This window comes from Cordyceps militaris (assembly GCF_000225605.1).
Source record: "Cordyceps militaris CM01 unplaced genomic scaffold CCM_S00004, whole genome shotgun sequence".
NCBI lineage: Eukaryota > Fungi > Ascomycota > Sordariomycetes > Hypocreales > Cordycipitaceae > Cordyceps > Cordyceps militaris.
The window spans coordinates 4,068,029-4,090,245 of NW_006271972.1; the positions used below are offsets into that span (position 1 = coordinate 4,068,029).

Consider the following 22,217-nt stretch of genomic DNA (forward strand, 5'->3'; position numbering starts at 1 on the left):
AGGGCGAGGAGAGTCGCGAGAGAAGAGACGCAGCATCGGACCTTCTTTATAGTAGATATGGCGTTGCGACAAATCATTGCTGTCTCACCCGAGACACTGCGTGAAAACACGGCGAGACACGGCACGGCGAGAGTAATGCTTTGCCGTCTTTCGTGCTCAGCAAGCCAGGTTCAGCTCGACATATTGAGGCGGCTACATTCTGTGGCGGCATGATATGCATAGAGTGAGGAATTTCAGCTCGCCCAAGGCAGACAAACAAACCATTATAGCTGGACAGCAACCCAGCATGCTTCAGCTGTGGCCTGGCAGCATTCACCAGTCACAAAATGGGAGGGCGTTGAGGGCATATTTGATCGTAAAATTCTACCAAGTCTGGAATGGTGCTGCAAAACAATTGCAGGATATAGTTTATGCTTCGGGGTCAGTTGATGAGAATTTACTTCCGCCGCAAGTGTCCAGCGCAGCGAATGAACCGCGCATAGCGCCAAAAAATATATCATCGTACGACTCTACCAGCCATCTAAGACATGGCCAGCTGCCAGAGCCATATATGTTTTTACGAATCCATTTGTGATTGGCGCCGTACTATAAATCGGGCCAACTCAAGCGCAGCCATTCAGGCTACATCGTCCGTGAACATGAACCCTCCCCCGCGTCCCGAATCATCAGTCAATTCTGCACGTAAAGTTTCCAGCTCCTTGCGCATTGACTCGGGACTAGCATGCTCCTTTGAATTCTCAAAGTCGAGTAGTTTCACACCTTCTTCCGTCACCAAAAAGTTGTATCGATTCACGTCCCCATGCAGCAGACCCAGCCCGTGAAGCTTCTGTACGGCGCTTTCGCAGCTGCTCAGATCGCCCACGGAAGCAGGGCGTCCCTCCAGCTTCTCCAGGATAAACCCCATGACGCGTCCATTCTCGTGCACATGGCCGAGGAAGCGCGGTGCCAGTCCGGAGCCCTCGAGCAGCTGGTAGGCTCTCGTTTCCTGCTCGATCCGGGGCAGCTCCCACTCGAAACGCGCGATTTTGGCAATGACGGTGAGCGGCGAATCGTGCTCGGCTGCAGCACGCGAACACGGTACGGCTTCCAGAGCCATGGCCGTGAGCTGCTTGGTCTTGTCTAGACTCAGGCAGGAGATGGAGACGGGATGCCATGGATTGCGGACGCCGGCCATTGCGCGGTCAGAGAGAGCATATGTCACGTCGCGGGTGGTCTTGTCGCGGGAGATGCGGGCCACGGTCCACTTCTCATCGTAGGGAAGAGGAGGGAGCGAGCCAACCGGGAATGAAAGCGTGTCTCTGTCAAAAGTGCCAGGGGAGATGATCAGATATCTGACTTGGTTTCCGATGCGTAGTCGGTATTCGCTTTCGAAAGCATCGTCATCGTCGACTTCCATAGACAGGACGACAGGTTGCATGGGTATGTGCTCAGTATGCTTACCAGACATTTTCGTTGTTTGGAACAGGTTACGATACGTATTATAGGGGAAAATGAAGATTAGATTAGGTTGTCTTCTGTTGTCACAAGGTTAGGTGCATGAAGGGAGTGGGTCCAGCCCCAGCCCTTAATATCACATAATTACCATATATACTAGCAAAAGTGGTAAGCACCTATATAAACGCTAGTACTCTATCTTACCCAAGTCTTATATATCCCCCTAGCTCTATAGAAAAGTAAAGCTTCTAAGTAGCTAGCTTCTAAAGGTAAAAACAAGTTTTATTAAGAAATAGCCTATAACTAGTAATATTATAGAGAATTAAACCTAAGACTTATAAATAAAAAAGTAATATAATATAGAGTAAACTAGACTTATAACTATTATATAATTATTATATATACTAGTAAAAGTAGTAGGTACCTATATAAATGCTGGCGCTCTATCTTGCCCCAAGTCTTATACTTGACTAGTCTGGGTTGCTCGGCGGCTTGCGTAGGCCTTACTTCGTATTGACAAGTTCGTGAATCTATTAATAGGCACCGTGAAAGTGGCCGGTATATTTATATAAACCTGAGGGTCATTGCATTCCCTTCCTTCAGCCTTGAGCTAGTCCCTTGCCTCTGCTACCTCCCTCCGCTCCTACCCCGCCGTCAAGCAATGATTTAACCCATTCATTCAGTTCCGACAACCATCATGTGCACCTCGTAGTATATCATATACATGGAGCTGCAAGAAAGAAATGGAATTCATCCAGTGCTTGCTCTCAAGGAATGGGGAAAGGACTCGACCAACTATTGTCCGAGATGTCACTCAGTAACTTAGTATGCCCTTTAATAGTGGGCATTCGCCGCCACAGGTAGCCCATTTCAACCTTCCCTTCCACTGCGAAGTGTTTGCATCTCGCACAGCGCCCAAACGTGCTCCTGCCGATATCGACTGTCTTTGTGAGTGTATTTCCAGCTGAATCTTCCTTTCCTTTGCCTGTCCCCATTTTAGGGGTGCTAGGAGTAGGAGCTTAATGCCAAAATGGCTGCCGAGGTTCTGAGCCACGACTGTGTCAGCAGAGCCGTCGACGTTGATGAGACCTTCGGGTTCCAGCTAATGCGGCGATACAGACGCGTGGCTAGGTGCCATTGTAAACTTTGACTGCCCACCAATGTCTGCCAAACTGTGAGCGCACTGAGACTTGGACAATGGTCACTGGTACGAATCCCGGATACCGCTCCGCCACCGAATACGCTTTTTGCGAAGCACAAGCCGACGCCATTTCTAAGACAGCCGCCTACCATCGCAGAGACTACGGCCTTGCAGTCATCTGGTTCTCCGCTCGTGGGCACACTCATATTCGTCCGTCAATAGCAACACCATTCCCATCAAAGACTGACAGAGGGCTTGGGTCCCTCAACAGGCTGCCCCTAGAGCTCTGGTACGATGTGCTATTCCGTCTCGATATCCGATCCCTATTCAAGCTTCGGCAGACAAGCTTAAGATCGAGAGAGTGGGTAGATTCCTTGCGCCAGTATCAGATGGTTGTGGCACATGGACTGAACCTCTTCTGCGCTCTGTTGCGAACTCGACTTGCCGACAGCGTCTCTCTGGTCGACTTCTACAATACATTGTGCACCAAGGCTTGTGCATTGTGTGGCGAATTTTCTGGTTTTGTATCCATCTTGACCTGGAAGCGCTGTTGTTTTCGGTGTCTCCAGAGAGCACCTGAACTCCAGATGCAAACTCTTGCCGCTACCCGGAAGCAACTTCACCTTACCAAGCATGAGGTAGGTCAGTTGAGGTTCTTCAAGACTCTGCCAGGCATATATTCGATGAACGAAATCACGCACAAGTCCCGAATTGCGGTTATTTGTGTTCATCAGGCTGTTTCGCTTGTTAAAAAAAATGCCCCGGCGCCATGGAAGCCAGTGGGTTCATCACGAAGCAACAAGCTGAACTTCATGGGCGCCGTTGCACTTCCATACTATGACAAAGGAACCGGCAGAGTCGAGTACGGACTATCCTGTGCCGGTTGTCAACTTGCTATCGAGAAGGATATAATCGGCGCCAGAGGCGAGCAATGGGCGTTCGAGGCACGAGACAAAGTATATTCACGAGATGGATTTTTAGAGCACTTTCGATGGTGTGAACAGGCTCAGCGTTTATGGAGATCAAGTAGCGAGGGAGGTCAACGGCCAAGTGAGCTGCCAGAAGCTGCTCGACGAGGGGGCTATTTTAATAGAAGAGAATGATGAAAATGAGCCGAGTGTATATAGCTGTTCCAGTGCATTCGACAAAATATCAGTGCTGCGCGGGAAAAACAATCAGTTAGGCCCCTACGAACGGTCTAGCAGATTCGATGGTACACTGTCCGAGATCGGATCTCCTTGGGCCGGTTCTGATTGCGCTGCTGAAGATCAACCACGGCGGATGCCACGCATGGCATCCACCCAATAATGACAAATATTAAAATAATAATAAATTTAGAATAATAACATAATAGAATATACGCGGCTTATTTAAGTAAATAAAAAATAACTACCATCTATAATTTAATAGACTTGTAGTTAAAGATGAAGTGAAGCCAACTGCTTAGGGACTTGACGCGAGACGCCTGTCAGTAGACGTAGACACCCCTTCCCCGGACCTGGAATTGCCATCTGAATCCTCCCCCATGTTAATTTGTACTCTAGAGCGAGTTGAGACTACCCGCAAAACTGACGACGTCGTCATATCCATGCTTCGAAAGGCAGATGCCCCAAGTCCCTGGTGTCGCAGGGAGGGCAAAAACACCCTTGAGGATGTGCATAAGCCGTCTGTCGATTTGCGGCAGACTACTCTGTTGGGGATATGAACCTGTTGGACACGACCTTTGGAAGAAATCTCTGTATTAATGCCCGAATGACCTATGATGGCCCAATTCAAAACGCCGCAACGCTAAATGCTCAGAAAAAGTCTCGACATCTGTCTACCCACTAGAAGCCTCGCCCCCTCCTCTTCACCACCGGCTTCTTGACCGCGCCCTGCGTCACAAACTTCTTGCCGTCGGCGCCGACCTTCTTCTTCACCGCCGCCGCGCGCTCCGTCTCGTCCTGCACGCGGCGCTCCTCGCGGCGGCGGTCCTCGGCCATTTGCGCCTCAATCTCCATCTTGCGGTTAAACTCGGTCTCGGTCACGCGCTTGGCGCGGGCCGACCAGCCCTTTTCCTTGACCGAGTAGAAGACGCCGCCCAGGTCGGCGAGCCAGTGCGGGTCCACGGCCGTCACCGTCGACACGTACACCTTGGACGTCAGCACCAGCTCGTGGTAGACGACGTAATCGGGCGGGTGCCCGGCGTAGAGCGCCGACGTCGGGTGCAGCTGCACCGGCAGGTTGGTCCGCAGGTTGACGTACTCGCCCGAGCCCTTGTACTTGGCGGCCTGGTGGTAGTAGCCGGCGCAGACGCAGCGGCGGATCATGTCCCAGTCCATGCCGCAGCTGGCGAGCGCCATCTTCTGCATGCGCGCAATGTCCAGCAGCTGCTCGCGAATCTCCTTGGCGCGCCGCAGCGACTTGGAGTGCAGAAAGTGCTTGGTGCACCACGCGTCGGAGAAGCCGTTGGACTTCCACGCCTGGTACACCTGCAGGTACGTCAGGTGGTCCGACTCGTGCACCCAGAACTTTTCGCGCTGCGTGTCGGCCTCGTCCTGGCGCTCCTTGGGGCGGTAGAAGACGTTGGGCACCGACAGCATCGACACAATGGTAATCATCTCCTCGCTGCAGCCGTGCTCCGCCGCCGTGATGAGCAGCTTGGCCAGCGACGGGTCCATCGGGTACGCGCTCATCTTGCGGCCCATCTCCGTCAGCTCGCCCAGGTTGTCGAGCGCGCCGAGCGCCCACAGGTCAAACATGGACGTCGAGATGGTGTCCTGCGGTGGCGGGTCCATAAAGTCAAACTCGAGCAGGTCCCGCACGCCGAGCGACTTGAGCATCAGCACCGTGTTGGCGAGGTTGGTGCGCTGGATCTCAGGGATCGTCTGTAGGTATAGCTCGTCCTTGAAGGCCTTTTCGGTAAAGAGCCGAAACGCCTTGCCCGGCCCGGTGCGGCCCGCGCGGCCCGACCGCTGCGACGCGTTGGCCTGCGAAATAGGCGTCACCTGCAGCGTATCCATGCCCATCTTGGGGTTGTACACCTTCATCTTGCTGTAACCCGCGTCGACGACGTACTTGATGCCGTCTACCGTCAGACTCGTCTCGGCAATGTTGGTCGCCACCACGCACTTGCGCACGCCCGCCTCGGCCCGGTCGAAAATCTTGGACTGCAGGTCGGCCGGCATCTGGCTGTAGATGGGGAGGATGCTCAACTTGGGCGGGTCGTTCAGCGCGTCGAGTCGCTTCTGTATCAGCTCGCACGTGATTTCAATGTCTTCCTGACCCGTCATGAAGACGAGAATGTCGCCGGGGTCCATAGACACGTGAATGGCGAGAACCTGCTGCACCGTCTGGTCGACGTAGTCCTCGACCGGTGAGCGGTGGAACATGACGTCGACGGGGAATGTGCGGCCGGGGATGGTAAACTCGGGGGCGTTGCCGAAAAATTCGGAAAAGCGCTTCGAGTTCATTGTGGCAGAGGTGACAATCAGCTTCAAGTCGCGCCGGCGCGACAGAATCTTTTTGAACAGACCAAACAGAATATCCGTGTTGAGAGCACGCTCGTGAGCCTCGTCCATGATGATGCACGAGTATCGGTCCAGATCGGGCTCGGTCAGAGAGTGCTGAAGAAGGATACCCTCCGTCATGTACTTGATTTCGGTATCCTTGCTCGTCACATCCTCGAAACGGATGGAATAACCAACAGTCGTTCCTAGCTCTACATCCATCTCTTCGGCTACACGCTTGGCGACACTCATCGCCGCAACACGACGCGGCTGCGTGCAAGCAATCATGCCCGTCTTGGCATAGCCATCCTCGTATAGAAACTGCGTGAGCTGTGTCGTCTTTCCCGAACCGGTTTCTCCTATCACAATGGTGACTTGGTTCTCTCGAATCACACGCAGCAATTCCTCGCGCACTGCAAAGGCCGGTAGGTATTCGCGCTGCTCTCGCAACGATTTGCTCCGGCTGAAATCGCTCGCGCCCTCGGCCTTTTTCATGTGCGTGCTAAACTTGTTCCCCTTGCGTTCAGCGCTGTCCGCATCCGCCTCTACCGGTGCAGGGAGCGCGCTGTCACCCTCATCTTCTTTGGCGCCCATAATGTTTCCGAGGGCGGTGCCCGCCAGACTCGTCGCCTGCTGGGCCTGTTTCTGTCGCTCGCGCTGCTGTCTCGCCTCCTTGACCGCCTTGCTTCCCTTGCGACTGAACACGGCCATGTCACTCTGATAGTCGCGGACGGCCGGTACCGGGTCGAGCTGTTTGGTAAAGATGGTGCGACCGTCCAGGAACGGCGGCCGCAGCTCGTGGACTAGCAGATGCACACGGGTCGCCTCTTGGTCGTCAAAGTCTGAAGCCATGTCGCGACGTTGGGCAACGCCAGATACGAGCATTCGGTTCGTTTCCCAGGCGTCGTTGTCTTTGCGCCGCTGTTCTTGTCGCGCGTCGTATCGGCTGGTCATCTTTTCGGCTCGGGCAGACTCGAGCTGAAGCGCCTCTGCGGTGGACGTCTCGTACGACGCAAACGGGTTGTGCGTCTCATCGCCAAACGCATGCGCACCAAATTCATCCTGCATGTACCAGTCTCGTTCCAGCACTTTCCAGTCCTCGTCGGCAGTCTCCTTCTCGTCTGCCTGCTTCCCAGATGGCGCTGGCGCATATCGAGACTGGGCGCGTGGTGCGGACCCACGGGAGTCATTGTCAAATCGATGGTTTGAGTGCGCGCCGTCCACACGGCGTCGTTTGGGATTATACCCATCGTATTCTCGCTCTTCTCCCATGATAAACGGCGATCGCTCCAATAGATGGCGTCGATGAGAGCTTCAAGATGTTTGTTGCGGCGGCGCGACTATGGCCGGCGAAGTTTTGCCGCGTCCACTATCGATAAGTGTCGGCCCCGCTGAAATTTTTGGAAGTCGGTGGGAGGACCCCACGTCGAGATTTAAATCTTGGGCTTCAATCTGCCAATAACATATTCAGCCAATCGCGCAAAATGTCGATGATCACAGCTGCCCAGTGGGTCCCCAGGGGATTCGCTGCGCCGTTCCCCCAAAAATACACACTTGACGAGGCCGAATATGAGAGAATAGCCGAGCTCGCCAAGCTCCAGCTCGACGACGCTGAGGACGACCTCAAGGAAGCGCAAGAGAAGGAGGGCGATGATGACGATATGGTGGGCGAGGCGCCGGCAAATCGGAAGAAGAACCGCAAGTCAAAGACCAAGTATGTGTATAGAAATCTGAGTACAAATTCCCCTGCTAATTGTCCAGCTACAACGACGACGAGGACCTGAAGAAATATAACCTGGATGACTACGACGACGAGGACGACAAGCCCACCGAAGAGGTCCAGGGCCTCAGCATGTTTGGCAACATGAAGTCTCTTTCTTACTACGAGGACAACAAGGACGATCCTTATATCACGCTCCAGAACGAAGACGACGAGGAAAAGGAAGACTTGCAGATCCTTGCTACCGACAATCTGATTCTCTCCGCCAAGGTGGAGGACGAGATGGCGCACCTCGAAGTTTACGTCTACGAAGACGCCAGCGACAACCTCTACGTGCACCACGACATCATGCTGCCCGCCATCCCTCTGGCCGTCGAGTGGATCGACATGCCGATGAGCAACAACGGCACCGAGGGCAGCGACGCCCGCGGCAACTCGGTGGCCGTCGCGACCATGGACCCGGACATTGAAATCTGGGACCTCGACACCATCGACTGCATGTACCCCAACGCGATCCTGGGCCCCAGCGCCGACGCCAACCCCAGCATCGTCAAGCCCAAGAAGAAGTCCAAGAGCAAGAAGACAAACGACAACTACCACGTCGACGCCGTCCTGGCGCTGGCCGCCAACCGCAAGCACCGCAACCTGCTGGCCTCGGCCTCGGCCGACAAGACAGTCAAGCTGTGGGATCTGCACACGGCCAAGTGCGCCAAGTCGTACTCGTACCACACCGACAAGGTCTGCTCGCTGGCCTGGCACACGGTCGAGCCCACGGTCCTGCTGAGCGGCAGCTACGACCGCACCATTGTCGCGGCCGACATGCGCGCGCCCGATGCCAAGGTCCCCCGCTGGGGCGTCGAGAGCGACGTCGAAAACGTCAAGTGGAACGTCCACGACCAAAACTACTTCTTCGTCTCGACCGAGGGCGGCGCTGTCCACTACTTTGATGTGCGCAACGCGCCCGCCAACCCGGCCACGAGCAAGTCGGTGTGGACGCTGCAGGCGCACGACGAGTCGGTGTCGTCGTTTGACATCAACCCCATCATCCCCGGCTTCATGGCCACCGGCTCGACCGACAGAACGGTCAAGCTGTGGAACATTCAAGCGAGCGGCCCATCCATGGTCGTCTCGCGCAACCTCGACGTCGGCAAGGTGTTCGCCACGACGTTTGCGCCCGACGCCGAGGTGGGCTTCCGCCTCGCCGTCGCGGGTAGCTCTGGAAGCATGCACGTCTGGGACACGAGCACAAACCCCGCCGTTCGCAAGGTGTTTGCCGAGCGTTTGCCCGAGAAGACGGGCGATGTGGAGGACCGTCTTGTTGGTGTGGACGATGACGACAGCAGTTCCAGCGAAGAGGAGGACGAGGGTGATGTGGCTGCCGAGGGTGAGGATGACGACGAGGACGATGATGAGGAAGACGAGGAAGACGAAGAAGACGAGGATATGAAAGAAGCTTAATGTCGTGATATCTACTACCTACATTTCCTTTGGGTCCGGTGTTTGGAAAATGAAAAGTGAATTAGCATCCTGAATAGACCAGGGTCATCCCCCCATTGCGCAGCTCGACAATGAAATATCCATGACCTCTCGATGGCCCGATCTTCCCGCTTTAATGTCACCGACCGTCCGAAACGTAATCTCCGGCGGCCCTGAACCCGTCCTGTCAATATGCACCCTCGCCACGCGGTGCGCGTTGCATATATACCTGCCGGGCACGCACGCATCGTCCCCGCCGCACCCCTCCCCGGCGGCCGCCCACGCGCTTTCCTCCACTAGCACCAAGCGGTCGACAATCAGCGGTTGTTGCTCGAGGCCGTCATCATCGTGCGCGTGGCGGCCGAGCGCCGCCACGAGCGAGTGACGCAGAACCGCCGCGGCCCGCCGTCGCAGGCCCGGCGCGCGGCACTTGTGCACGATGAAGTTGCAGCTCGCGTAGATGCTCGGCGTCGACAGCACCGTGTTGGTGGCGGCGGCGGCAGCGGCGGCCGCCGGCAGCGCCGCCTCGAGACACGCCACCGCAGCGGCAAAGTCGCGCGCAAACGGATCCCAGCATGTCTCGCTGGCGAGAGACGGTACGACGCGCAGCAGCACGCGGACGAGCACGCGGCGCAGGTCCAGCGCGACAATGTCCACGTCTAGGGGCGGCGCGCGGCGGCCGCTCCTCCGCAGGCGCGCCGTGTACGCCGCGTACCGGGCCTCCCACGAAGAAAAGAGCCGCGCAAAGGGCTGCCGTCGCTCGAGGGCGATGGCCATGTCGCTGTCCGAGGGCGCACACGGCAGCGCGTCGAGGATGTCGTGCACGCTGTTCCATATCATGTCGAGCTCGAGGCAGGCGCGCAGCGCCGACGTCAGCGGCCGTCGCTGCAGCGCGGCGAGGGCATCGAGCCACCGCCAGGGCGGCCGGGCGAGCGCCGCCTGCTCGTCGGCGCCACCCGCCGTCTCGAGATGGAAGTCTTGCGCCACGCGCTCCATCTTGACGTACACGTAGAGGATCTGCGCCGCCAGGGCCGCGACGGACGGCACGTCCAGACACTCCCAAAACGCCCACTGGCGGACGAGGCGGCGGCTGGTGGCGACGATGCTGGCAAAGACGCGGCGCTCGCCGATGCCCATGGCGTAGCTGGCGAGGAGGATGGTGGCGAGCAGCACGGCGGTGCGGTCCTGCGGCGAGGGAGGCCGCGCCGGCGACAGCACCGCCCGCTGTGCCGTCAGCTGCAAGATGTGCCGGACAGCGGCCGAGTACTGCCGCGTGCTCTCCTGCTCGACGAGGGCGGCGGCGCGCACCGTCAGCTGCCCGCCGGGGCTCCGCGCCCATGTCGCGCCGGCGAGGGCGTTGCTCGCGTGCCAGACGGCGGGCACGGCGCGGGCGACCTGCGGCACGTCGCGGCTCCAAAACGTGCTGTTGAACTCGTCGCCGGCGACGGCGCCGATTTCGGTGATGAAGTACCGGCCTAGTGCGCGCTCGGCGGCGGTCGGCACCACGAGCGTCGGCTGCAGCCGGCTGTCGGCCGGGGCTAGCGTCCGGGCCGTCGCCGGCACCGCGGGGAGGTGGTAGCCCTCACAGGGCCGCCAGGCGCTGATGCAGCGCTGGCAGGCGGGTCGGGCCTCGTCACACTTGATGCGACGGGTGCTGGATATGGCGCGCCGGTTAGCTGTTGCGGCAACCAAAAATTAAATGATGGGCAGGGGGGAGAGTTTCGGCGTACCGGCATGTCAGACAGCCTGTTCGGGTTCGCGGGGCGAACCGTTTCCTCCGCGGCGGGTTCTGGCCGTCAGCGGAGGAGTTGTCTTTGATCATGTGGAGGTTTTTTGCAGGTGCAAGGGTATCATAGGCCTGCTGCGCCTGTTGGGATGGCGATGGCGGCGGCACTTCACGAAACCTCAGCCCTGATAGTCAGAGAAGGATGACACATCGTATCATCGTATGGTCCTTCCACGTTGTACACGCCAAGCCGACAAAAATGCAGGGTGTTGAACCAGCGCAAGCAGCCAATTCGACGCTAGCCTCTGATTGGCCAGTGCTGGCGGAAGACCCACTTTCGCGGGTCTGATTCCAGCCAGCGAGGAAGGCAGCGTTTGAATTATCATAATCAATCATCAGGAACCAAATTGACGTTATTTATTGTTTTGTTATTATTCGGAATACACCTTGATTCCAACACAGGGATAGAAAAGAGTTGAAGCCTGCGCAACCAGCGCAGCAAGACCGCCGATTGGTTCATGGCAGGGCCTGGGCCCCTGCCTGTCACACGGTGTCACAGACGATCCTCTAGAGATTCCTTCCCGACAGAGGGCGCTCCACGTACCGCCAATTTGACGAGGCAATATATGTACCTCAAGTCCAAAATCGTCTGCTTGCAGTTCCTTGGGCAGAAAATTCGGACAAGACATCTGTTTATAAATTGGCTGCTTCATCATTGTCTCGTCATTCACCGCGGCCATAACATGTTTTTTGTCCTGTGCCACGTGGACCCTGTAGTACATCCATCCAATGATGTGTGTATCCTCGCCGCCCAGTGTTTTACAAGTGATTTGCACGGTAGGGTTTTTGATAAAATCAATAACATATTCTTATTAAGCCGGTGTTATTCTTATTCTCCCAATGACGTCGTACCTACACCGCCTTTCAGTGCTTGGGCTGTCAGCTGTACCTACTAGTACCTACTAAGTAGTCCAGCTAGCTTTATCACGACAGAGCGGAACAACCTAATTCCCTTATGCGTATACTATCAGCCCCTAAACTCAGCTCAGCACCTCACCAAACGCATTGTCGCCCTAACACTACCTCTCCACGTGCGGGTTTCCCTCCTACACCATGGATAGACTACTCGCCTACCTATGGACGCCATTTCAAAGAGCAGTGGCCGAGGCCGATAGTTCAGATGCGGACGAGATCATAGGGCAAAGTAGGTTAAGCAAGCACCTTGCGCCAGGTAAGTTGGCTCCAGCTATCCATGACGGCTGTATCTTCGACTAAACGAATGTAACCAGGCACCGTGCTCATACACGAGAGTCCAATGCGGCGGGTCGTGCTCGAACCAAACAACACGGTCGTCAAGGCAGGACGACACCTAGTTCTTGCCGAGGCAGACGCCATCAAAGTCGCTTCCGACGCCGGCCTCCCAGCGCCTCGTCTGCATAGCCTGTCCACCAACGAGCATCGCGTAGTGGAAATACGCATGGATTATATTCCAGGGCAGAGCCTAGACAAACTATGGCCAACCATGTCCACTGACGAGAAGAAGAGCGTTGCCAGTCAGCTTCGTGAAATTATCGAGCAAATGCGAGCGATGGAGCCGCCACCCAACTACATCGGCTGCTGCGGCGGCACTGGAATCAGGGAGACCACAGTCCATTCCAGAGACGAGGGGCCAGTCTGCAAAGACGAAACAGAATTCAACAATTACTTGGTATCGTCGCTCTTTAAACAAATCCCAACTGTACTACGGACCTCATTCCGCAACCACCTACGAACTGACCATCGCATTGTTTTCTCGCATGGGGACCTTACACCAAGAAATATAATGATGCAAGATGGTAAAATCTCTGGTGTTGTTGATTGGGAGGACGCCGGCTGGTATCCAGAATATTGGGAGCTTATCAAGTTCATTGAACGCCCTGCTGTAGGTGATTGGAAAGAATATGCGGAGGTCATATTCTCTACGCTTTACCCCACTGAGCTAGTCACTTATGCGGGCATGTCTAAGTGGCGATTCTAAGTGGCGATTGGGCTAGTTGTGCTGGCTGAACATGCTAAGTTGTCACCAATGATGCAAATGTTATGCAACTATAGTATATATCTGCGATGCAATCGTATAATCCAATCGTTCCACGATGTCCTAGTTAATAGCCTCCACCGGAGTCCTCCCTCGACAGTCTTCTTTCTCCTTGGGAACAATCGATCCATCCAAGTCGCACTTAGCCTTGCTCGCGCACCTGTATCGTCACACATCGCCTATCGCGACTAGGCCAAAGTCTCATCCGATGCCTCCATTGTAGTTTCAATCATGCCATCCAGCCCAGCATTGTATTGCGCTTCATCGAGATAGCCTCTTTGGAAGAGCATCAAAAGTGCCTTTTGTACCCATTGCTGGCAGTTGAACTCAGGATCGTCGTTCCTCACGGCGACGGATTCCAAAAGAGTGGCAAGCTCAGACGAACTCAATGAGAGCTTTGTGTCGCCGGCTGGGATCTTTCCGGCAAACTTGGTCGAAAACTCAGGGTCGTAATTCGTGCGCTTCTCGTATTGGAAGGATCCGGGAATGCCACAAACATGGAAGTAATAGCTGTGGGTTTCATCGTCTGGTACCAACCATAGTCCAGTATGCCTCCATTTGGAGAAGTCCATGGGTTCGCCCCTGAAAACGACGACGAAAACACTGTATTTCCGTTTGCTGGACATCGGAAGAGGAGTGCGGGTGAAAGTAGAATTGAAGACAGCGTTTCTGCTCGTGCAGCTGTAGTGATTTTGTGATGTCCTCTCTGGAAAGCTGCTGCAGTTTGAAAAGGAGACAGCCTGATTGATATTCACTCACCAGAACACGTGAACATGTTTGGGCGGCTAATAATGCCACTTCATTGGTGCTGCTGCCACACACCCCGCCTCACCTGTCATAATGTGAGAGAGGTAAAAAAAAAGGCTGATAATTCTACGCCCGGTAGAAGCCGGAGGGGGTCGAACGATGACTAAAATAAGAGGAATAATAAAAATAAGGAAAATTAAAAAGATAAAAGAAGTTAATAAATCGTAAGAATAAGGAAGAGGTTAGTGTTCCTAACCGGCGGGTTATTTTGTTCCCCCTGGTGCCTGGGCTACCTCTTTTCATGCTGTGCGGCGAGCGCCGGGGGGAGGCCGTAGAGGAGGGACGCAGAGGTGGGCGGCGGCGAGAGTATAGGGCGAAAGAAAAGGCCGTGGCTGCTTCGCACAACTACCAAAGACTAACGAGTGCTACCTCCGAGTCGAGGATATCGTCGGCGCCCGATAGGAAGCCGCTGTGGAAGGCCTTGTTTAATACACTGTGCACGGTGGTACGCGGTTACTCTGCGGCCCGGGCCGCGATCCGTTGCTGGGGCCAGTTGTGCGGGAGGTGACGGCGGGTGTGGCTATCGCGCGGATGACGGGGGCACCGTGTTAGAAGACGTGATCTAGAATATACTCCACGACTTGGCACTGAGAAGCGCTTTTTAGGCTAGTATGCTAGCCGGTTTAGAGATAAATAGTCGCGAGAGTTGAAGGTTATTCTCAGGGCGCTATTGGAAGCGGCGAACTAAGGGGAAGGATCCGCACGCCGATTCTGACGTCGGTCTATCAGCTGTTAAGATCAGGTTCTAGTAGAGCAAAAACAGTCGGAAATTTGAGTGGGTGTTCCTTAAAAGGTCAGAGATCCTTGTTCGCTGTAGAAAAGAGCACTGTATTTCCCGCATACCACAAGGCAGGTGGCCTCCGATTCATTTGCGATGGTATTGCTCTCTTCACAACCTTTTGGTTTATATTGTCAACCCGAGCCGAGACTTGAGCATCCCCGCCTACGCTCGCTGGAAGCGAAACGGACACCTGCAGAGACTTGCCGTATCCCAACCCTGGATACGAACACAATCAAATAAAAAATCGCCATTCGATCTGCACACATCACATGATGATCAAGGGGCGTCGAGTTTCAACGTGGCCCACGCTAGGCTTACAGATGACACGCAGAGGCGGGGGCGGCAGCCGGGGGCAGCCGGGGGCAGCCGGGGTCGGCCCCCGGTTGAAACAACAAGGTGTAATCGGGCGGCATGAATGGCTTCGATAGAAAACGTTTCATTTTTTTCGGCGGGAGAGAAAGAGCTAACCGGATGGAATTAGAACAGCTAAAACTGGAAATGTGAAACAGAGATAAAAAGGGTCCCTGGCGATACCATTCGCTTTGTAGGAGAGGTACCGGCGCAGTTGTTGGCAAGCGGACTCGCGGAAATAATGGGCAAGCGGACTCGCTGAAATGCATGCAATTAATGTGCCAATTGAGTTCATGCAAGGGAAAAAATAGCACCGACGTTGTTATCAGCCCAGATGGGCGACAACGAGTGCGATGCGAAAACGATAACAGAGAAGGACTTATCGTAACGGCCGGGTTGGTATAAGTGGCTGATGAGTGACAGAAATTATTTTAAGTGCTGGCACATACCCTAGGCGGATCGCTCCTGACTACCCCGTATTAATATAAAAGATGCGACGAGAGTCTCCTGTAGTGGCAGCGTGAAATGAGCAGGACGGAAAGGTTGGATTTCGGGGTTTGAGGCGCGGGGTCGCGAACCAGGGTGTCAGATGGCGCCAGTGTTGGCTGGCTTTTGATTGCTGTCAGAAGAAGAACAAAGTGAAGCCTACGCTGGTCGTGTCTATTCAACTACCTTGCCGTGTGCGATATTTGGCCGCGAGATAAGACTATTCAAGGGCAGCAAAGCAGTGTACGGGACTCTCGTGGATACGGTTCACCTCGATGTAAGCCAAATGGGTTCCTGTTTATTTGATACTAAGTATGGTTCATAAGGAGGGTGGAGATGAAGGGTAGACTGTGTTGCTGCAGATGCAAACGGAATCAAGGGCGTGGAGGGTTTGAACGGATTAATGCAGGCAATATTGACGGGGTCGATGTTGGCGCTTGACTCGCCGATATTTCCGCTATTGAGGCCGGCCGGGCGAGGGACCTGTGTGGAGCAATACGTCTAGGAGAGCATGTTGGGGACCCCTTGAATCGTTTCCCAGCTGCCAGATTGGGAGCAAACTGGCTGGGAGGCCTTGGCATAAAGACTTGGAGTTGTACCAGTAGTTACTGAGCCCAGAATGCGGCTGACTCGTTTGCATAATAAATCGATACATATGTCTGTACAGACAGCGTAATGGGACCACCTGCGCTACCGAGACAGCGGCGCCCGCTCAATGATTTTTGCAAGGTCTTCGATGGAAAGAGGGGCAAACAAGAAATCGGGGCGATGAGAGGGACTGAGCGTTGAGCGGGCACGGGAGAGACTCAACTCAGACGAGGGATAGAGTTTTGAGAATTGGAGATGGATACTTGTGACTTGTGTGAGGGACTTTGAGGGGAGGGAGTGATGAGGTGGTAGATGGTGCGCTGGGCGTGCTGGGCAGGGCCGCCGGTCCAAAGTACCTCTATAGTGGGATTCGTACATCAAAGGTACAAGCCACCCCCAGCTCGTGGACTAGCTCGGTGCCTGAAACCCGGGATGGGCAGGGGGTTGTTTGGGCGCGCGCATGCAGGGCCAGCCAGGGCACCATTGGACGACGGCAAGTCGAGGAGGAGGCATCCAAACCCAATGTGCGAAGCAGTGTGCCAATGTGCGTCCGTCGTGGCACAGAAACGGCCAAGAAGGAGGATGTGCGGGAAAAGGGGGCAGGGCCACGCGTAGGCGTCCGGGAACAGAGTTTGATGGGCGCGGGATCCTGCTGACGAGACGGAAACAACTCTGCCAAAACTAGAACAGAGATGTACAGTGTGCGAGCGCCGAGCGCAAAGTGATGAACAAAAAGTGAAGGCATTTTTTTTTGTCACATGAAACAGAGGCAACTGAGTACATATTTTTTGGCGGACCTTTTACCAAACAGGGCGTCGCTGACCCTGGCGAAATCGAAGAAATGCCGTCAGCTGTTTTTAATTGATTTTCCAGGCTACATGTGAGAAGGAGCGCAAAGACCACCGCTGCGGCCCTCCCCCAGATATCGAGGGGGGCTCCCCAGAAGCCTGTGTCGGGCTCGGACGAGGGCGAGACATGTCGCTACAATTTACTGGAGCGGCAGTCTTGCTCGCTCCACGAAGAAGAACTGGTTAGAAAGTCTAGACTTTTTGTACCCAGAGTTTAAAAAAAAAAAAAGGCCGCGCAACAAACAAAAACAGAGATGGAGGAGTTTTGGTCCTGCAGGCACCGGTTTACGCCACTGGCTGTTGAACCAGGGGCAAGGCCACCTCAACTGGTAGCGCCCAACCGGTGCAGCACCATTGGGCGGGCGTCGACCATGATTGGCCGATCGCCAAGCCGAAGAAGCAGAAAATATGGAGCCGGAGCTTCTTCCAGGGATGCGAATCGTGAGCCCTGGCGCTAGACTTCGCTGGGCGGCGCTCATTGGCCGTCTTGCGGTCCAAAGGGTGGACTTTACAGCGGGGCAGCCAGGTCTAGCGAAAGGTACCGCTGTACCAACGTGCCCTGTGGCGTTGCGGCCGGTACCCCTCTGCGGCGCACTTCGCTCTGCGTGAGGCTTGTACCTGCACAAGTCAGTCAGGTGTGTGTCCGCGCGCGCGACCGACGAGCCAAATGTTGGACAAATCAGGTGTGTGTGTACCAGTTCGCAGGCTGCCAAACTGCTTCTTCTCGTCGTTTCTTTCTTAGTGCCGTTTTTTTTTCTCCTGGTGGGCTTGGTTTTGATGGATCTTACGTGGTCCTGCATCTTGTCCTCCCACACCTTCTTCTTCTTACCGGCCCCCCCCCTTCGTTTGCCGACTCGCCTTTTTTTTCCCCTTCCCTTCTTCATATTCTTTGCAAGAATACACAATCCTTTTTTCTTCACTGCTTTTTTTGCACACGCTGGTTTCGTCCCACGTCCGTTTCTCTCCTTTGACGACGTGCAAGCCCTTTCTCTCCTTCTTAGTCTGCGACTAAACGTTACGCTACACGCTATTACACTGCACTACATACCAACGCCTACAGGAAACACCACCGCAAACTATTCGCGACACCGACTTTTGTTTGCGCCCTCGCCTGTATTCGCGTCCACGCACTCCTTCTCAATATTCGCCCATTGTTGCGACTCGCTTTGAACTCACTCCTTGATTCAAACCCTCATCCTTTATCATCATCTCTGGTCAAGTTTTTCGACAAACGGCCTCGAATAACAAACGCACAACGCTAGCGTGCCACCTGCCAGGTACACAAGGTACACACAGCAGCCTCCGGACTTACGACTACCACAGCTACCACAGCCAAAAAGGGCATCCCCGAAAAAAAGGCCGCAACCCACGTACCCACTACGCTACGCCGTTTTTCGCTTCCGGTACAGTTACCGACTCTGACAAGGAAAAAAAAGACTTTCGGAGCGCCCATTTCGTTTCGGTAGGACCACTTCCGAATCACTTGGAATTTCATTGTTCCTGTCCTATTTTTGTGTGCCATTGAGGACTCAGGATTCACTGCAAAGCCACCCGTTTCCTCTGCCGAATCCTGCTCGGTCCTTTTCCCCGCACAGCACTTGACCGCCGCACCTGCTCAGCGCTACGGATATTCTGTACAGCCCCGCTAGACATCCAGCCAGTCACCTTCCACCTTGGGAAGCATCAACCTCGACACACCTGCCGCAAATCCTGTGCTGCATCCCACCAATCCCATCAGTGCTGCCTAGGATCTCTCGCGTTCCGCACCATTCGCCGCTTTGCAACGTTCCTCGCCAAGCCACAGTCTTTTGTCTTCTCTGCCTTTGCAGAATATTGCCATCTCAACTCTTGGTCACCCGGTTCAACATACCACGCGCACACCAGCGCTAACGCAACGGCACAACAAACCGCCTCCACCACCGGCTGCCACCTGCGCCGTCGCCTCCACTTGCAACTTGCCAACTAGTTGTCATTCCCTCATTGGTCTCATTCTGGTTGTATAATACCACCTAATCGCCCACCGCTGTCTACCGGCCACGATCTTGTTGTTATTGCACAATTTTTCCGTCACAAAGCTTTCGCCATGTCTCTCTCGCGAGCCTTTACCACCTCCCGCCGCAAGCTCGGCCTCGATACCGACTCAACTCACGGCTTTATGAAGCGTAGCAACACCACCAAAACACCCGATATTCGCCTCAAGATTTCTGGTCCTGTCGAACTCATCCACACCACAAACATCCTGACCTACAGCGCGCCCGATCTGCCTCGCCGTTTCCGCAGCGACTCGGACTCGACCTCGTCCAAGGCTGCCGACTCGGACACGGAAACCTTCACAACCGCAGACTCGACACCCCCAACCAGCCCTGATGTATCTCCCGCCGAGCGCGACTGCGCTTCCCCCACACCGGAGCCGAACCACTTGTCCTGTTACTTCCAGACCACTGGCCAACCGATCACACCAGACCCTGCGGCCCCTGCCATCCCTAGGCGGTCACCCTCGCATACTAAAAAGGCCAGCTACGAGGCCCTCGCCCGAAAGCGCTCCGTCTCTCGCCAGTCGCGCGACTCGGACATGTCGGCCTCTTCACGTCCCGGTCTGACGTTTTCTCGCTCATCGTCGACGTCTACGCGTGCCTCGTCTGGCTCGTCCACTTTTGCGCAAAAGTCGGGCGCTGTTACCCCGCCTGTCAACGCCAGCAAGGAGATGCATCCTTTCGGCCAGGAACTTGCTCAGGTAAGCGAGCTTGCCGAGGAGTATGGCGCCGGCGACAAACTTGCGCCCATTGACGAGGAAGAGGAGCTCTACCTCAGCTCCCGCGGCCTCGCCAAGTTCAACGCCGACGACTACCTGGGCCTTGTCCATAGCCTTAGCAGCTCGTTCTTCACCGAGCATCCTGCGGCGCCGGCCCCTCTCTGGATCTAGGCCGCTGTCGAAAAGGACAGGCTTGACAATTTCATTGCATCTTTGGCTGTACATATTCAACCACATACCGCGGGGTACGTATTTGCTTGGCAAATGCACATCTGAACGCTCTCTATTTTTTTATTTTGCGCAACTACAAGGGACATATGGGACAAGGGATTCAACAACTACGACAAGGTCAGCGATTGAGCGACGCCATGACGGGCTATAGGCTCGTCTGTTTTGAGGCAGTCCTTGGTGATTTATGGTGATGGCGTTTATAGACACAGGGTCCACCGGCGGCCACGGAACAAACTTGACACATGTTTTGACGATTTTTTTTATTTGTATGGTTACTACCGACACGAGCTTAGTTGATCTTTGCTCATTGCCACGACGGCATTCAATCTACCTTGCTTCTTTGCTACTTGGGGTCTTTCTTACTCTATGTGATGTGCCATTTCCCCGAGAAGATTTCTCATGAAATAATTAGCGCATGCATGCCGGTTCTGCATCAGCCGCCGCCATGTCTCAGACTTGCACCCGTCGGCCTTTTAGCGCATGCCAGTTGCCAGTCTGCAAAGCAAATGACTGCTCTCACTACAGATTTATACTAGGTATAGTCGTGCAGTTCTGGCGGTCATGAGAGGGGCTGGCTTCTAAGGAACCGCCCCCTGCCCGATCAAGTGTCAGGTAATAAATACCCAACTATATCCATGTGGCCGGCCGCCACCGGTATGGCAACCTATACGCCAAAAGCAAGAAACCACTCTCAACTGCACATAGGTTACCACCCACTTGCTGTTTCGACAGTGGCGCTTTGTTAAGGAGCATGATATCCCTCCCCCGCACCACGAGCAGCCACGTTGTCGCACATTCCTTTAACTTCGTCGTCACAAGATGGGGACTGGATCGCAACCTTCCTCTTTCGGCCGGTCTGGTCTTGGTAAAGTCGCAGATGGGCGGGGATGGAATTAAAAAAAAAACCCCTGCTAGCGCGGGGGGGCTTGTCTGTGTGGTTGACGGGCGCTAAGATGTGAAATCGATGATGGGGGAACTACAACAGACGATGCATTTCTGGATACCAAGTGTGAGATGCTAAAGGGGATGTTTTACTGAGCTACAAATACGGGGGAGCTAAAATTTAAATTACAGAAAATTGGCACGAATCGGGCATCTTTCCTAGCACTCACCACTCTCGATAGCGAAGCTCCGTCGCGAACCTCGCAAGTTGTGGTGTGAAAACCAGTCTGGGGTCGTTTTCTTTTTTTTCTTCTTTTAAATAGACGCTCTATTAATTGTACCACATGTCTTGTAGCATTCCCCATTCCCACTTCCTCCGCCGCATCCAAGCTTTGTAGCGATGTTGTTGCGCGCCTCGATGGAGCGCCTGGTGCGGCTGTCTGGAGCGCGGACTGGGCCCGCCCTGCACCGGGACCCCAAGATACGGGCTTCGTCGACGTGTCAGCGCGGCAGATGCTCATCCCGTGCGGTATCGTCGGGCCCGCTGACGCACGGCAGCAGGCGCTCGGACAGCTCTTCCTGTCGACGTACACCGAGGACCCCGTCTGGCGGGGCGCGCAGCTGATTGCGGGCACGGTCAAGGACTATCTCGACCCGGCGATTCACGGGTACGTTGTTTTTCCACGTGGTGTGCGGGACGCAAGCCGTGAGTAAGGGTTTTGGATTAGGTACCTGCTGCAGTATCCCATGGAAATGCGAGCGTGGCTGCAATGTATCGCTCGTTGGCTTTCTGCGCAAGACCTAGTCTACAATCCGGCGTAGACCCGACAACTGGTAGCAGTCCACGTACTCGGGAGGTTACACTCGCAAGTACCCGCAGCCATGTCGACTTTGGGGCTTGGCGATATAAGCTTCCCGCTGTGCAGATTGGCAACGCAACACGGCGATAGCTGATCGGAGACATTTACCTGCATGGCGACTTCGTCAAAGAAACGCTCGCGGCCTCCGCTCATACATCTCTTGCTGAGAAACAAGCGCACATGGTCCACTCTCTGCCCAGACCGACTGGTGACTGCGTCATTTCAGCTGCGTTTGAGTGCTTGCGATCCAACCTCAATGTGGCCAGCATATGTCCCTCGGTGCAAGTCGAGCGCATGCAGGCCGCTTTGGGCACAGCGGGCCGGGGCTTGCGTCCATGTTTGCGCAGACGATGCGCTTCGTCGCGGCGTACTACCCTCACTACACCTCCGGGAGGCGGTCGCGCAGATGCTGACGCCGGACCTGCAGGCCGTGTTGATGCTGCTGCAGATGATACGGGAAGCATTCGACGGGCCCATGGAGTTCTTTCGCGATGGATGTCATGTTGATAGTGACCTCCTCCTGTCGTTGAAGGCCTTGTTGACTGTACCACGCGACCGGGACTCTGGTAGCA

The 22,217-nt window shown here is 55.1% G+C and overlaps 8 protein-coding genes across 8 annotated transcripts; 4 read left to right on the top strand and 4 right to left on the bottom strand.

Moving 5' to 3' along the window:
* Positions 1-408: 408 nt before the first annotated feature.
* Positions 409-1,447, bottom strand: CCM_06326 (alpha-galactosidase A precursor; the record flags this gene model as incomplete). Its single annotated transcript, XM_006671466.1, has 2 exons — positions 409-585; positions 626-1,447. 2 exons carry the CDS (start codon positions 1,445-1,447, stop codon positions 409-411), a joined length of 999 nt encoding a protein of 332 aa, XP_006671529.1.
* Positions 1,448-2,631: 1,184 nt separating this feature from the next.
* Positions 2,632-3,678, top strand: CCM_06327 (Cyclin-like F-box; the record flags this gene model as incomplete). Its single annotated transcript, XM_006671467.1, has 1 exon — positions 2,632-3,678. The coding sequence occupies one exon, from the start codon at positions 2,632-2,634 to the stop codon at positions 3,676-3,678; it is 1,047 nt and encodes a 348-aa protein (XP_006671530.1).
* A 723-nt stretch (positions 3,679-4,401) lies between these two features.
* Positions 4,402-7,253, bottom strand: CCM_06328 (pre-mRNA splicing factor ATP-dependent RNA helicase prp16; the record flags this gene model as incomplete). Its single annotated transcript, XM_006671468.1, has 2 exons — positions 4,402-7,188; positions 7,245-7,253. 2 exons carry the CDS (start codon positions 7,251-7,253, stop codon positions 4,402-4,404), a joined length of 2,796 nt encoding a protein of 931 aa, XP_006671531.1.
* Positions 7,254-7,547: 294 nt separating this feature from the next.
* CCM_06329 (transducin family protein) lies at positions 7,548-9,241 on the top strand (the record flags this gene model as incomplete). The annotated part of the gene is made up of 2 exons (XM_006671469.1): positions 7,548-7,777; positions 7,825-9,241. 2 exons carry the CDS (start codon positions 7,548-7,550, stop codon positions 9,239-9,241), a joined length of 1,647 nt encoding a protein of 548 aa, XP_006671532.1.
* Positions 9,242-9,398: 157 nt separating this feature from the next.
* On the bottom strand, positions 9,399-10,995 carry CCM_06330 (uncharacterized protein; the record flags this gene model as incomplete). Its single annotated transcript, XM_006671470.1, has 3 exons — positions 9,399-9,443; positions 9,557-10,774; positions 10,846-10,995. 3 exons carry the CDS (start codon positions 10,993-10,995, stop codon positions 9,399-9,401), a joined length of 1,413 nt encoding a protein of 470 aa, XP_006671533.1.
* A 1,103-nt stretch (positions 10,996-12,098) lies between these two features.
* CCM_06331 (Protein kinase-like domain) lies at positions 12,099-13,002 on the top strand (the record flags this gene model as incomplete). The annotated part of the gene is made up of 2 exons (XM_006671471.1): positions 12,099-12,216; positions 12,275-13,002. The coding sequence occupies 2 exons, from the start codon at positions 12,099-12,101 to the stop codon at positions 13,000-13,002; spliced, it is 846 nt and encodes a 281-aa protein (XP_006671534.1).
* A 245-nt stretch (positions 13,003-13,247) lies between these two features.
* CCM_06332 (uncharacterized protein) lies at positions 13,248-13,834 on the bottom strand (the record flags this gene model as incomplete). The annotated part of the gene is made up of 2 exons (XM_006671472.1): positions 13,248-13,740; positions 13,815-13,834. 2 exons carry the CDS (start codon positions 13,832-13,834, stop codon positions 13,248-13,250), a joined length of 513 nt encoding a protein of 170 aa, XP_006671535.1.
* A 5,169-nt stretch (positions 13,835-19,003) lies between these two features.
* On the top strand, positions 19,004-20,032 carry CCM_06333 (uncharacterized protein; the record flags this gene model as incomplete). The annotated part of the gene is made up of 3 exons (XM_006671473.1): positions 19,004-19,777; positions 19,844-19,917; positions 19,984-20,032. The coding sequence occupies 3 exons, from the start codon at positions 19,004-19,006 to the stop codon at positions 20,030-20,032; spliced, it is 897 nt and encodes a 298-aa protein (XP_006671536.1).
* Between the last annotated feature and the right edge of the window lie 2,185 nt (positions 20,033-22,217).